Genomic DNA, 15,483 nt, shown 5'->3' on the forward strand with positions numbered 1-15,483 from the left:
CTGAGTGACAAAAAATTACTAGCCCAAGTGGAAGAATTCCAATGCATGGGCAATTTATGGTTTTCGTTCCTTGTCGTTATCGACCTTTGCTGGAAAATTAGAAATAAAGAGGATGTTCCAAAAAGAGGCATTTCAAAAGCGTGTTTTCCTTATAATGGATTCACTCTATGAGCTTGATTTTTGAAACAACAAGAATAAGAAGATGGGTTCCCGCGCATGATATCGGACCGAATCAAGGATATTTGTGGATTTTGCCCCCGAATGCAAACTAACTCCACAAATTGAAAAACTATGTATCATTAAATTTGTCCACGTCGGCGTTAACCGTGCCACATAGAACGGCCGACATCCACACTAGTGATTTCCTATCACGGACGGACTTTGGCACAAATACGAAATGTCTAGGATCGAATTGACACAATTACAATATATTTGAGACATTTTTTTTTGTAATATTCTCACAAGTCAGTGTAAAGTTTTGAACATTAATGCTCCGTTTGTTTTGCAGAAAATATTCTCCTCATTGTTCAGCATTTCGATCGCTTAAATTCAATAAAATGATCTCCTCTATAAAAATAGAAAATCATTTTTCAAAGTTTGACTAGGTATCGGCGTTTGGACCAGAAACTCTATGTTTGGGCACGATAACCCTAGTGCTCATTCCTAGGCCATCATTCTTGTGCCTCAGGCAATGGGACCGGGTCCATTGAGGCTTGGCCTGCAACCTCATCACCCTAGCTTGGGACTATCTAGGTCATGCTCACGATCCCGGCCACCATGCTCGAGTCCATCGAGGCCGGAATCGGGACTCCTGTTCCCATTCCCCGGGTTCCTTGCGCCTGTGCCCATGGGGCTCGACCTCGATGGACTCGGGCATGGGCGCCAATGTCCCCGAGGCCGACCTTGATGGTCCCAGGTCTGAGCACCAAGTTTGGGGCCCGGCCTTGGTTAACCCAGGCCCTGGTGTTGGGGTCATTGGCCTGGGTCCTACCAAGGCCCAAACGCTGTGGACCCTTCCTCTATATACCGGGATTGGGGCACTAAGTTGCATACGGGCATCGAGTTCTTCAGCTCGGTTTCGGTGGATCCAAGACCAATATTTGTGCTCATGCCCAGGAGTCGGGGATCCGGGCTTAAGATCCCAGTGCCCATACCGGGTTCCTTGGCTACTTTATGTACAAGTCACTAGCATTTGAATAATGTACGTCTATTTAGGAAAATTATTTTTCTTACTAAACGATGAATTTTTTTGAGAAATATCACATTTTGCAAAAATAAAAATAAAGGCCAATTCCATCGACGGAATTCTCACCTAGTTAATGACCAGAGAGAGGCTCATAATTGATGGATGGCCATTTCTCGAGTTGCTTCCCGGGTTTCATCTGCTCTTCCTATAGTCGCGTTGCTTTGATTATGATCTACTTTAGACTTTACGATTGAAGATATGACGCATAAAATAGTTGGAGCCTGGACAAATTACTCATAAATAAGGAGTTCAGAGAGAGAGAGAGAGTAGACCAACTCCGAGCTACCTGAGAGAGAATGAGTATAGAGTCGTCTCGAAATCCCATCTTCTCGACCAGGAAGGAGCGCATGCACCTCACATCGTTGACACTTCCTTTGAGTTTGAGCATGTACCTCTTCCCTCTATAGCTTACTTCCCCAAAGCAAACCAAGCTTCCTGCCATGAACTGGAGGAGGATAATAGCCGTAGTTTGAAGTGTACACTCCAGGATAGTTGCCGGTTGAGCTGGCCAGAGGGTGGATGTTGTTTGCAACCGTACCAACGAGGCCTTTGAACAAGTTAGTCGCCCAGTACAGAGAATTATGAGCTTGAGTCAGCTGAGGACCGTACAGGTTACTTTTGGTGACAGATAGGCACAAGGCACACCGAACTGGAGGAGGATCATAGCCATATTTTGATGCGCATCCTCCAGGATAGCTGCCAGTTGAGTTGGCCAGAGAATGGATGTTGTTTGCAATCCAGCCAACGAGGCCTTTAAACAAGTTAGCTGCCCGGTATAGAGAATTCTGAGCTTGTGTCAGTGAAGGATCGTAGAGGTTAGTTTTGGTGACAGATAGGCACACGGCGCACCGAACTGCCTGTCGCCTCCGGCAGCACCACAAAGTTGCACACCACACCAACTGCATCCCTCTCTCCTATCTGCCATTTGATATCTCAGGAGACTACGGTTGGTATGGGAAAGCAACTATCTGAGGATCCAATTAGAGTCTAGCAGCACACAGATGCCAATGAATAATTCTTCACCTGAATGCAAGTGTCGAAGTAAGAGACAATTAAAGAGTGAGGAGAAAGTTGACTCATTGATACATTTTTATGAGACCAAAAAAGGTTTGGGCCAGAATTGAGACTTGATCTGAAATTGGTGTTTTTCATGAGACCAAAAGAAAAGTTGGGCTACAATTGGGACCCGAACTAAAGTTGTTGACTTTTAAGAGAATTAGGCCTGTTAGAATTGCCCAAAGGACCTTATTCTTTCTTGTGAACTATCAAAAGGTGTTTTCAGAATTTTCTTCTGTATGGAGACTACCCAGGAATTTACATCTCCTGTAGTGTAAAGGAGTACATGTATCAGAAAAGTTCATCCTTTCTGTTTCCTTTATTCACTTCAGGCTTATTGAGTCATGCCGCGGATTGCGGCAAATCAGATTCTTGCTTCTCCTATCCTTCTTCGTTCTTTTTTGTATGTCGTCCTGAGGTAAAGGGAACCAGGGACAGGTTCTTATTCTACCACTTGGTTGTTTGGCACTTGAACCTGATAAAGATGTCAAGGACCTTCATGGTAATGCCTTAAGGCATCAATGGTCGGAAAAACGAGTGGTGTATAGAACTTCCTGCATGAACAAACATGGGCCTCCTATCATTTGACAGTTCCTCGATGCGTTTCTTTGATTGATTCTCGTTCTTGGCATGAGTTTCTTCAGAGATTAAGGGGAATCTTCCCAAAATGCAAATCTTCCTTGCATGTCTGAGAACCTTCTGTAAAGTGCAGACAGAAAATTTATTCTACAGCCTCCTTGTCATATCTCAAAAAACTTTTACCATCTCATAATGAAGTACAAAGGAGCTATCTGACCACAGAAGAAAGAAACCAGTTACAGGATGCAAGGGATCTTATGCTCATCCTATTCCTTTTGATGCCTCATCATCTACCAAAAGTGACAGATGTTCACATTGTCATTTCCTTCCACCGCAAAATCTCCACAAAAGCATGTTTTTGATCCTGATAAGTATCCCACCATCCATCCCCAGCTTTGTTAGACGTGGAGTATGCTGTACTGGAGATATTTCCCTCTTTATAGCTCGAACTTCATATCTTCAATGGCTATCATCTCAGAACACGATAGCACAGGTTCCTGCAGAATTCAATGACAAGTGACTCAGAGTTATTACATGGAAATTCTAAGAACCTAAAGACTTCAAAAACATTTACTAATGAGGCCAGCTATCATATTCAAACACCGGCTTCTTTTCGATTAACTAGTACTTAATGCACAAGTTTGGCCAAGATTCCACATCTCCATTCTCCAATCCTATTTGATCACAATTGCACCACCTTTTGTCATTTATTGAGAAGACAACCCCATTTCTTTCTTTAATTTTCTTGTAAATTTTGTGTCCCTCGTGTCATCTTTTCTGAGACTGGCAAACTCCAAACCATGGTAGATTTGTGGCTGACATGACGGCGATGATCTCAGATATAGCTAATGCCTCTAATAACTAGAAACATCAGGTCCCTTTGACACCTAATAATCTCTTCTTGAATCAAGAATCACGGCCAGATATATCCTAGATTCTAGGATGAATTATGAGATTCTATTTCAGTTCGCGATTCTATTGACTCAACATTAAATTCAGTAAGGGAAGAAGATGACCTGTGACATCTTGGCATGAAAAAACCTTGATAGGATACGACTATTTAAGCAATTAGATTTGTTAGCTGCATCGACGACATCTTGCATCGCTTTCAGTAGTTGTTTATATGTAATCCCAGGTTTTTCCCAAACAGCTTGGATGAAGCTCGAGGTCATGGCACCAGACATCTTCCCATGGAGAGCCTGCAAGCAATGATTATTATTGAAGAATCTCCATAGTATATTGATACTGTCAATATCAAAGTCCAGGGAAGCTTGAACTTGCTAAATTGAGTACGCTTCCTGTTTGAATCAAGATTCTTTTCAAAATTCAGGACTTTTTGTTGGCACTAGGCACTGTTCAAGTCCCAGATGAAACATTGTCATTTTCCTACTGACATACAGGAATCTGAATGACTTCATGATGTTAAGAATTAGCTTCTTCTCCTTGCATGCTACACTTCATCTTCTTTCACATATTAACAGATAAGGATCATATCATTTTCCTAGCAAAAATTCTGGAGACATATGCATAATAGCCAGGGAAATAAACTAAAGAGAGCAACAGATAGCAAATTTTTTCACATGTAAAGAGACATGACTTTGTCAAAGGGCATATATCTTACAGAAGTATCAGCAGCCAGTTCCTCATCCGCACAAGCACTTAGACAAATGGCAAGTCCACCGTTTGTTCCCTTATATGCACCTGAAGGAGGCCGATTATCGAGCCACCGACCTCTGTTTCTCAGAAAATTTCCTCAGAAATTAACATCAGATGATCTCTTCATAGTATAAGCATGCACATAAATGTGTTCAGCTGCATGTTCACTTTGTTTTCTCAGGCACAATAGTATCGACTATGAATGAGAAGACGCTAAGAAGGAGGTTTACAATGCAAATGTAGCAGACCAAATTGCAAAATGAATTCAGTGCATCGACATAAAACATGAAGTGCTGACTATCCAGTGATGTTTTACAACAAGATAAACATTTTTATCCAGTTAAAGTTGGAGGACTCACTTTTTAATGTCGTATACATATGGCAGATCTAGAACAGTCCCACTATGGCAAGAATCAACTAGCGCGTGAAGGGTTACCCCTTTCGGCAGCGGACGAACAATTGCAGAATTTATGTCATTATCAAGAATGGTGCCTTCTGTGGTAAAATCAACTGGACAGATGCTTTCATCAAATCCATCCAATTCATCGCCATCACTTTCGGGATGCCGTAAACCATGCCCAGAGAAGAAGAAAACCAAAGAGTACCCTGGCCTGCAGTCCCTGATAAGCCATTGAAACGCGTCCAGAATATTCTTTCTTGTTGGTCTTCGATGCTCATCCTTCTCCTCTTCTGCAATTTAGTACATTTCCAATTGTGATTTCATCCGGTTTTGGTGGTCCAACCCAGCTCACGGCTGGAAGTGGCACAGCCAAAAAGCAACTCTATCAAGCTCCTCTCTTGGTTGTCCGTCTTATTTTCCTCGATTAATTATACATATTCTATATGGAGATACTTTAAAAAGTAACTAAAAAATTCCTCCAAGAAAGTAATTGTGTTTTATCAAGCATAAGCACTGATTTCAGGGATCAACGACCAACTTAGCATGCATTTGAGTCCGAAGCTAGATATATAGAAAAGGACAGGAAAAGAGTGAGAAAGACGTGAAAAGACTGCGAGGCATCCCCGGAAATGACTGAACAAGCGGTGCCTCATACATTACAAGCGAATATAAGGTCTTCTCTAGTGAACAACTGAAGTAATCGCTTTTTGTAGTACCTGTGAGGACTAGAATGTTCTCCTCCAGAAATCCAAAGGTCCGAAGCAACAGTTCCTTCATGTGCTTCACATCATTAACAGTTCCCTTGAGCTCATACTTCCTCTTCTTGTAGCTCACCCCACAGAGAACGGCACGCTTCCCTGGATGTAGTTTAGTCGCCGATGTCATTCCACTTCCGGGAACTGAGTAGCGATTCGAGGAAGTGCGACTGGAGCTGGAGCTGCTTGAATTCCTGCATTTGAGCTTACTTTGAAACTTCTCCTTGAGGGAACACTTGGCATCCACGCTTGTTGGTAGCCTGACATCGTACCTCGTGAGTTTGATGAGATTCTGACAAGAAGGGCAGTGCATTTCCTTTAAAGTCCATACTGGCCTCATCTGTTTTTGGCACTGGCTGCAGCTTATGTGTCGACCATCCATTGTGGCCTCCGACATTTTTGCCCGTCTCGAGTCTTGAGCACTCAGAGAATTCAGAGATGGAGACTAGACCAGGTTGATGTTTCTCTATGAGCAAGGGGAGGTCTGAAATTTGAGTACTGCACGTTGCCTTGCTTGTAGAATTTATACTTCTCTTCCGATGAGTGCACATGGGAACTTTATAACATCATGGGCTCTTTAATCATATGCTTTTCACACGGTACACTTCCTCGAATACATTAACCGTGTCCGCAAGAGCATTTGTCGCACCACTAGATTGACAATCGACATGATTGAGTCGCGCCTTTCACCGTTGATGGTGCTTCCTTAACAAATGATGTTCGACAATTTAGACAAAGCTGAAAAGGCGACATCTTGTCCCCCTTATTAACAGCCAGTTTGACCTCAGTTGCTGTTAGTAGCATAAGGGAATCGATTTTTTCATCTTTATCATTCAAGAACTTGCAGAAACATTCAAGCTTAAACAGATGCAGTTACTAAACTCGGGGACAATTGTCAAAAAAAAGTCAGAAACCTATTGCACTTTTTGCCAAACTTCAGATCACAACCATTCAATCTATGTTGTCTGACCCAATACAACAAGCTTACTACGTCACTTTTTCTTTAGTGTCTTCTGCTATAACTCTTAATCATGAACATGGACGGTGATTGTGATTCCTTGGCATGTTCTCTGGCCTTCTCTGTTCAAGCAACGGAACATTTCCTTTGAATGGCATTTTAAAGAGGGGCAGCTAAATCTCATCTTTCATATATTAGCAGTGAAACCCCGAAAACCCAGTAGGAGATCTGTTTTTGAATGTTCTTGAACCGTGGGATTGAACGCTTTAAGTATTTTGTGTTGATTACTTTAGCAATATTAAAACTAAGAGTATGCCTGTCGTTATTGTCTTTTTTCCTTTATTCATTGATTCATTTCCACGGTCATATGTCATTTATTCTCCCACAAATAAAGAGATAGAACCTGATGCAACGCCCTTTATTCAGTTTGTCTCTGATCAAGATCTGTGGGCTTATCATCCCTTTTTTCCCCGCAGCAAGATTCTCGCTCACTGGAAGGTAAAGCTGCCTCGATGGCTCTTTTCGTTTTTCGCTTTCCCTTTTTCTCCTCCTCCTAAAGGAAGGAATTTGGTAAATCGAAGGGAGGAGTAGCGATGTCGGCAGCAATGAGTCAAATACAACCGAGTAACATTGAGCCGGGAAAAGGGAGAGTGATATTCTGAATCAAAACCCAAATGGTTGCCAGTACAAGTTATTCGTTATCACAGAGCAAGTCATCTTCACTTTCCGACAAATAAACATTCCAGAAGGAAGGGGAGACCCTGAATTTCTCAATAGATACCAAGTCCAAGGGTCACCTAATTACATTCAAAATCTCACCTCTTCACGCCCAGATACACAAGCAATCCTGTCCACCAGGATGAAAAAAGTCAAAAAGAGAAAAAGAAGGTGCGACGGATCACAAAGTTTGGACAACCGATAGTAAGATCTCAAGACAGAAACAACAAACTTCTTGTTGTATTGGATCGGACAGGTAACATAGATACAACGAACGTTGCTTTTCTGGCACCTGAGCATATGGTCATTTAATGTTAAATGGTCAAAAAGAGCTGCAGTGGGCACAACTATACTCACCATGAGTTATTTTGTTTTCCTTTTCATGTTTTTTTTTTTTTCCTCTTTTCTTTTCTTCACACTGCCGCACCCTGGAAAGGGCTACTACCAATAATGGACATCCAACTAGGGGCAATAAACCTCATGTCCTAGCAGTAGCGGCACATATCAAGTCATCAATAGAGAAGTAGTCATACACAGAGAATGCACAACATTAACAATATAGTACACCAGCGACTTGACAGGTCAGAAACAAGTGAAGCACATACATTTGACTGCTCAAAACTGATAGTGGCAGATAGTTTCCGTGTTGTATCCTCCAGTCTGCATTACCCTGCCAAGCAAGTTTAAGCAATATATGTCAGTGGACTGAACGCTCACAAGTCATAACCATATGGCACCAACGCCAAAATGGATAAACAACCAGTGAACAACTAAGTAAAGAGGAGTTCGTCCATCAAGGAGCCAACACCACAAAGATCCACTAGAAATAAAATTAAATGATGACTAAAGCTTTAATCTTTTTAAGAGGAATCGCCAAGCAAACACTGACAAGAGAGAAACCTCCCAATAGGGAAGTTAATATTACCAATCATGGCAGCAGCTTGCCCACAGAACAGGATGATTGTAAAGCCAGCTCAGAGCTGGCGTCAGGTCGAGGCAAAACCACTGTCCAGCAGATTGAGTTGCCCAGAGATTTTAGCTTTGCAGGTTGGGCACATAAAACCAACCGACTCTGATGGCAATTCAGAATCGACAGCATCATGCTTAAACTCTACCCCACACCACATACAAGCAGTAGTAAGCTGATGTCTTGCAACCACATCTAACATCACTTCTTCTGGCCCAAACCGAACAGGAGAAACATACTGCTGCTCTATGTCAGCATTATTTGGCATATCCACTGGGACATCTGTCAAGGGATCTTCTGCTGTTACAAAATCATATTTCATAGTTTCCTCTTCATCATATCTCATTTCCTCAAATGCTGCGAGGTCGTCATTTCTCTGTTCAGCAGCATGTGGACCACTCTCCTCCTGACAAACGATTTACATAAAAGAAGGTTCTTCACTACACGAGAAAACAATGAAGTGTCCTACCAAAGAACCAGGCAGCTGATTGACAGCCCGTGACAACTTTGCATCAAGCATGTGGAGAGTATGAATTAGTTGAGCCCACAGCCATAAGATAGAGGGCAAGAGAAGAGTCTATTTCGTATTTTCAACTCGGCAAAAGGATCAAAATTTGCATAACAAACAAAAGAATACTACAGCTGCCAACTACAGTAACAGACGCTGAACATGGAGTTGCGTATCATGGAACATTGACCAACACAGGTAAGCAACATGAAGGATTTTAATTGGGCCTTAAACCATATCAAAGACAGTTATTGAGAAGTCTGATTTGGAAAGCATAGAATAGGTACTAAGAACTCTCATTTCCGTAGTAAGATTAATATAAACGCAAGACTGAACAATACATCACTGCTTCAATGATGACATCATCCAACAAATGAAAGCAATCATGGTAAGAGCACCTTGGAGACTGAATCAGGAGCTTCGTCTTCATCAAAGGTACTCTCAAATATCTGCTGCATTGTCTTGATCACATGATCGCTGGCTTCATTTTTGCTGCTTACCAATGTACTTTCTAGCTCTTTCCCATCAGTCTCGGGTGGGTCTACGTTGCTAGTGCAGGCCAAACTTTCAGCATTTTTACTATTTGCAATACTATTGTTATCATTCAGTATGATCAAAGAACTTTCAGGTCCTTTTTCCTGCAAAATACCACATTTATCGCTATTTGCTTGAACTGCAAATGCATGATCGTCTTTTCCACCAGTTGTCTCAGATGTGTGACAATTTTCTTCATTAGATAATGATTCAATTGCAGTATCAAAATTAGAGCATATGTTGACATCCACAACATCGCTGGAGTCATCGAACTTATCTTTCTCATGAGCAATCATATTCTGACCATCTTTATCAGTTGACTCTGGTTCCACAGTTTCCTCACTGGAGTTTTCTTCTATTTTCAGTTCACCAACAGAAGGACCAAAGTCCACCAGAGGGCCAGCATTACTTTCTGTTACAGCATCAACTTTCTTCTCATGAAGTCCATCATGACGACAAATATCAGACAGTTTATGATCATCTACAATGGGAGAAGTTTCAAGAATTGAACTCTGTGCAATTTCAATGAGAGCATCCATTTTAGAGATCTTCAAAGGTAGAACATCCCTGCTTGAAGACTCAATTTTCTGCTGAAGAACCCCCTGTCCAGGCATATCTTCCACTCTTCTAACATAGTTTCTCACATGGATTCCCACATGACCATTATATCGACGCCTTTCCTCGAATACCTTATGGCAGAATTGGCATTCATATTTTCCATCTTTCATTATTACTCCATCTCCTACAGATGAACCAAGCCTATACCTCCTTGTTGTCCTTTGGTGGAAGGATAGCAGATGTTGCAGGTATGCATCCTTCTCATCAAAACTCATGTTGCATTTATGACATTCGAAAAGGTCGTGTATTTGGACATCCGCCAAATTGTCAATTTCAAGCAAATTAACCTCCTGGCCATGCTCGTTTGACAGAGACGAAATAGGCTTATTCATTCTGCTAACGATACCAGGGCATTGGCTATCATCTTTATAGGTAACGCTTGCATGCTGAACATATACACAGAAATATTTATCAGATTCATATAAAACCAGTCTAATGCATAAATTATATGCTCAAGTGTTCAGAACCCACTTTGAAATCATGCTGAATATCATTGCTTCTTTGACTCGCTGGCCTCCACGCATCTTCAAGCCCAAAGTGGGCACGAAGGTAAGAAGAAACCTCCTTGCATGATATGAATTGTTGTCCACTTGGGCTAAGAAAAGCATATCATATTGGTATAATGTGAGGTCAGGAAAGAGAGGAGCGAGTAAATGTGATAATCAAAGGGTTTCACTATTACTGACATATTGCAATAAAACGTATTTAAAACCAACAGAAGCGAAAGGAAAACTTTATGAGACACGAGAACTGATGAATGTCTTGACAACATACTTGTCGGATCATCAGTAAACCAACTTAGATTCTTTGTAAACTAAAAGTAGAGTGCGCACAGTCAGAAAAGTTGAAATTATAAGGTTCATAATCATCCATAGCGTGCCTATACCTCGTAATCCTAAGATGCAAGTTGCAATCCAGCAAACTAACATGGCCGAAACTTCCCTTGGCAAACCGGAAGATGTAGTAGCAAACTATAGAGGAGCAACCTCCTGACAATTAAGCCTAGCAGACTAACATCTCATTCTCTTTTATAGGAAACTAAGAAAGCCGACAATTTCAATAACAAAAAGGGAAGACACCTTATATATCGACGGCAAAACACTGAAGCGCGTCCCTCCTTTCTCTTGAGGCCAAGCAAGAGCTTCCACCCAACTGGCAACGCATCTCCTAAGACACATGCATCGACAATCTTCCTCCTTTTCCTCCTACTGCCCCATTGCCCTCCCAAATCCCTCATAAACCCTAGCAACTCCTCCTCTGTCGCCAAACCTTCCGTCCTTTTCCTCAATTCCTCGCCATAAGGATCAACAGCACTCGCCAATGACTCAATGTCAACCATCGCTCCATTCCTGTTCACAATTTCTAACCCCATGTCACTTCCCTCCACATCCACCTTCACCTTCGGCTTTCTTCCTCTCTTCCGCTTCCTCTCGCTCCCGAAACTCATCCAGTTCATTGACTCCCTCGCGGGGACTACTGGTGCGGGCAGAGAGGGAGGGGTCAGATCAATGTGACCGAAATTAGGATTAGGGTTTTGAGAAATGAAATGCTTGAGATAGCTGATGATCATTCTGTTTTCGTGGCGTTCCGGATTGTCGGCGGAGACTGGAGGGGGTTTCGGAGTTGGGAGAAGACCGGGGAGGCGGTTCCGATGGTGGTGACCGGTCATGGTGGAGGAAGTAGCGGCGGTGGCGGGGGATTGGGGCTTTGGGGGACGAGAGTAAGTCTGGCGGCGGGAGCCGGCGCTCTCGTTGAAGATAGAGCGATCGATCTTTGGGAGGAGGAGTTCATCGGGGAGGTGGGGGTCGCCGGCGGAGGAGGAGCGGAGGGAGAGGGCCAGGAGGTCAGATTGGGTCAACTTGGTCATGTCAACAATGTCAGAGAGAGATTCAGGAGTTGGGGTTGACGGCTGTCGGGAGATGGTCGCCGGAGTGGCGGAAATCGTCACCATGGCGGCGGCGGTGGTGGTGGACGAGAGCAGTGACTTGGCGAGGATCAAACTAACTTGGTAAGGACTAGAGAGAATGAGCTTGAGCTTCGTCAACTCGAGGCAAGATTCGACCAACAAAATCGTGGCAAGAAATTTACAAATGAGGCCCAAATACTACGGACCAGGCTGGTACAGTCCATCAATCATGGGCCTATTTGGGCCCATCGATATTGGCCCATTGTCCATGTGTACGCGAAGATTACTCCAAGTCTCCAATCAAAAACTCAAATATTCATAGGGAATTCTTTTTTTTTAGGTCAAACATTCATAGGTAATTCGGACTACACACATTGGCATGAGAAGTTTTTTGGAGGAGGAGAGCATGATGAGCAGAGAGGATCAGCTTTTTGAGATTTGGTCAGTCATATTTTTGACTGCTCGAGCCCCGGACGTCTGCATTGCAAGAGAACGAGCAGAGAAAAGGCATTTTAAAAAATTAAAAGATAAAAATCCGACCTGCCGGATTCGAACCAGCGACCTAAGGATCACCATGAGGGCTACCCACTACAGTCCTCCGCTCTACCAACTGAGCTAAGGTCGGCTGATGTGTGGTGCTCCCAATTTTTAATTTAAACTCTTTTAAGCGTGATACGTGGCAGCCTCTACTTTTTATTTTTTGGTCGAAAATGAAACTTTGAAGTTCAAGGTGGAAGCCCTGAGAGATGGGTTCCAGGACAAAGTAAATCTCAGAGAGCTTGAGGTGGAGATGATACTCAATTTCGAGGTGATTCTCTTCCTTAATGTCTTGACTACCTAATCCGCCACCATATTGTACTCTTTCGAACAAAATAGCATCTTAACCTTTAGGTAAATTAACAAACAGCTCTTTACGTGATAAGATCATGACATGGGCCTCCCAAGAGATAGTTGATACACTTGAGATGGCCTCTACTAGCAGGACGCAATTCGATTAAAATAGTAGCTCAGTGCTTCCAATGGGGTGAAAGAAGGATCTAAGCTTAGGCTTTGCCATCTCGAGAAGAGAGGATACAATTGAGGGCTTCGACCATCGCCATGGCTTTAGCCATCGGAGCGGACGAAGCACCGATCGACTTCACATCTCCATCCAACATCCGTCTCGTCGGGTCATGAGAACCCAGGCCGCCGTTCCTTCCATCGCTCCGGGGGTGAAGGCTCCAGCGACAACCTCTGCTTTTGTGCATACAATAACACAAAAATCAAAAGGAGAGGGAATCGGACCACAGGTATCTCTACTCAAGATGAGGCTTGACTTTACAGTCGGTGTATCTACATTTAGGATTTCTTTCTCATTTATCTACTAAAATGATGTAATAGGCTGTTATCAATGGTCAAACATACTAATTGTTAAAAGCCTCGGATTAGTTTGTCCCATCGTTGATATGTCGGTCATTGTGGACCACGAGGTCTTAGTCTACCTAACGTTAGCAACAAAAAATAATACCTCAAAACAGGGAGAACTGCTACTCCCTCCACTGCCAAAGTTTGGTGCGAGTGCTCATTCTCACTTGCAAAGAGAATCATGGATCCATGCACCACGAAGCCCCATGCTTTGTGCATACCCCTTCCGGCACAGGGCCACATAAAACCCGTGCTAAATCTGATGAGCTTCTTCATCACAAAGGCTTCCACATCACTTTTGTTCGCACGCAGTTCAACCGCCAGAGGATAGAGAAGTCCTTGGGAGAGGACGCTCTTCGAGGCTTGGCCGACTTCAGGTTCGACGTCATCTCCGATGGATTACCGCCCTCGAACCCGAGAGGCATACTTGACCTCCCTTCACTATGCTTGACGTTGCCGGTGGATGACTTACGTTCGTTCCAGCAGCTCGCCATAAAGCTCATGAACTCCGATGCCCCTCCTCCCACATGCGTAGTTCCGGATGGCGTGATGAGCTTCACCTTGAAAGTTGCCCAAGAATTCAGCGTTCCTGAAGTGATGTTCTTCACTCCTAGCGGTTGCGGCATGTTGGGTACCTTCACTTTGAAGAGCTAGTGGGCAGAGGCTTGTTCCCATTGAAAAGTAGGTGATATGCTTTACATGCTTGGCTTCTACATATGATTGAATTTACATGTTGTCTAACACATTCACTACACGACATTAAGATTGTAGACGAAAGCTGCTTAAGTAATGGACTTCTCGACACAGTGGCCGATTGGATACCCGTGACGCTGGGAATCCGATTGAGGGATCTCCCGACCTTCATTAGAACAGCCAACCCGGACGACATAATGGTCAATTACAATTAAGAATCAGTTAACAACGCTTTCGAAGCTGAGGGCTTGATCCTCAACACTTTCGATGATTTCGAAGGGGAAGTATTAGAGTCCATCAAAGCCAAGTATCCGCAGCTTTGCACGCTAGGCCCGCTCACCATGTTTTACCAACAACTACTTCCACCGCCAAATCCGTTGGGGTCCATAGGATCGAGTCTATGGAGGGAAGACGGTGGATGCTTGGTTTGGCTTGATGGAAGAGAGCCTGAGTCGGTACTGTACGTGAACTTCGGGCGCTTAATAACAGTGACTTGAGAAGAACTGAGCGAATTCGCATGGGGACTTGCCAATAGCTAACGCCCCTTCTTGTGGGTCATTAGGCCGAACGTGGTCGACGGTGGGGAGAATGTGATCTCAGAAGAGTTCAGGGAGGAGATAATGGATCGAGGACTGCTCGCGGGCTGGTGTGCTTAAGAGAGAGTCTTGAGCCCCAGCTCGATTAGAGGCTTCGTGACGCATAGCGGGTGGAACTCCACGTTGGAGATCATGTGCGAAGGAGTGCCGCTCATCTGCTGACCCTTCTTCGCCGAGCAACACACGAACTGCTTGTATTCGTGCACGAGGTGGGGGATCGGGCTGGAGATGGTGGAGGGCAGAATAGATGGTTTGAAGAGGGAGGGAGCTGAAGGGGTGGTGAGGGAGTCGATGGAAGGGGAGAAGGGAAGAGAGACAAGGGAGAAGGCCATGAAGTGGAAGAAGAGAGCGGAAGCAGCAACGAGGCCAGGGGGTTCTCACACCAACCTTGAAAGGCTAGTTAACAACCTCTGTGGCCAATAAGACAAGTTAGTAATTTGATGTGCGCTTATTTTCTCATTGTTGGCATGGTCATTTTCTTTTCTTTTCGTTTTTTTTGGGGGGGCGCGGGTCAAAAAATTGTTCATGGTCATTAAGTGACACACTTCCATCATGATCAATTACATATTGACAATGGAAAAAGCGTTAAAAGTCCTAAAAATTAGCTCAAATGATGAGATTTTCCTCACACTTATAAATCAATCACCAGCTCTTTTCACAACTAATTTGGAATAACTTAACAACCGTCCCCTTGATTACAACAGAATTTACTCTTAAAAAATGACCATGCAAGCACGTAGTTTGAAAAACTTACGGCCAATTGAAGGTTTTTACGGCAGCGGATATGAAGAAGGCCATAGATAGATAAGGTTATTTCTTCTCTCTCTATAAGTGAATTAAGGAAATTTTGGGTTGAATGGGCCAATCCCATCCTTAATAGCGATATTAAC

General features: G+C 43.5%; 2 protein-coding genes, 1 non-coding gene and 1 pseudogene across 4 annotated transcripts; 1 reads left to right on the forward strand and 3 right to left on the reverse strand.

Moving 5' to 3' along the window:
• Positions 1 to 3,107: 3,107 nt before the first annotated feature.
• LOC115747210 (metacaspase-1-like) lies at positions 3,108 to 6,560 on the reverse strand. Of its 2 annotated transcripts, XM_030683265.2 has the most exons (6): positions 5,965 to 6,560; positions 5,654 to 5,886; positions 4,897 to 5,227; positions 4,503 to 4,614; positions 3,898 to 4,080; positions 3,108 to 3,378 (listed from the first exon to the last, which is right to left on the reverse strand). In XM_030683265.2, exons 1-6 carry the CDS (start codon positions 6,087 to 6,089, stop codon positions 3,319 to 3,321), a joined length of 1,044 nt encoding a protein of 347 aa, XP_030539125.1. In that variant the 5' UTR covers positions 6,090 to 6,560; the 3' UTR covers positions 3,108 to 3,318. The 2 variants fall into 2 exon arrangements, with proteins under 2 accessions (XP_030539125.1, XP_030539124.1); XM_030683264.2 differs by having other exon boundaries at positions 5,654 to 6,557.
• Positions 6,561 to 7,766: 1,206 nt separating this feature from the next.
• Positions 7,767 to 12,043, reverse strand: LOC115747314. The gene is made up of 5 exons (XM_030683427.2): positions 11,074 to 12,043; positions 10,466 to 10,589; positions 9,241 to 10,380; positions 8,293 to 8,740; positions 7,767 to 8,037 (listed from the first exon to the last, which is right to left on the reverse strand). Exons 1-4 carry the CDS (start codon positions 11,943 to 11,945, stop codon positions 8,354 to 8,356), a joined length of 2,523 nt encoding a protein of 840 aa, XP_030539287.2. The 5' UTR covers positions 11,946 to 12,043; the 3' UTR covers positions 7,767 to 8,037; positions 8,293 to 8,353.
• A 391-nt stretch (positions 12,044 to 12,434) lies between these two features.
• TRNAY-GUA lies at positions 12,435 to 12,525 on the reverse strand. Its single transcript is given in 2 exon segments — positions 12,435 to 12,470; positions 12,489 to 12,525. It is a non-coding gene; the product is annotated as a tRNA-Tyr (tRNA).
• Positions 12,526 to 13,470: 945 nt separating this feature from the next.
• LOC115747373 lies at positions 13,471 to 15,047 on the forward strand (annotated as a pseudogene).
• Positions 15,048 to 15,483: the final 436 nt, after the last annotated feature.

The sequence above is a fragment of the Rhodamnia argentea genome, chromosome 11, assembly GCF_020921035.1.
Source record: "Rhodamnia argentea isolate NSW1041297 chromosome 11, ASM2092103v1, whole genome shotgun sequence".
Taxonomy (NCBI): Eukaryota; Viridiplantae; Streptophyta; class Magnoliopsida; order Myrtales; family Myrtaceae; genus Rhodamnia; species Rhodamnia argentea.

Bases quoted from the DNA above. Each gene is read 5' to 3' on its own strand.
- LOC115747210 (XM_030683264.2), bottom strand. From the start codon at position 6,089: ATGTCGGAGGCCACAATGGATGGTCGACACATAAGCTGCAGCCAGTGC. The intron at 4,615-4,896 runs GTGAGTCCTCCA...TCTGAGAAACAG, and splicing joins TATGTATACGACATTAAAAA to AGGTCGGTGGCTCGATAATC. The intron at 4,081-4,502 runs GTAAGATATATG...CATTGCTTGCAG, and splicing joins AACTGGCTGCTGATACTTCT to GCTCTCCATGGGAAGATGTC.
- LOC115747314 (XM_030683427.2), bottom strand. From the start codon at position 11,945: ATGGTGACGATTTCCGCCACTCCGGCGACCATCTCCCGACAGCCGTCA. The intron at 10,590-11,073 runs GTGTCTTCCCTT...TGCTTTTCTTAG, and splicing joins TTTTGCCGTCGATATATAAG to CCCAAGTGGACAACAATTCA. The intron at 10,381-10,465 runs GTGGGTTCTGAA...GTATATGTTCAG, and splicing joins ATATTCAGCATGATTTCAAA to CATGCAAGCGTTACCTATAA.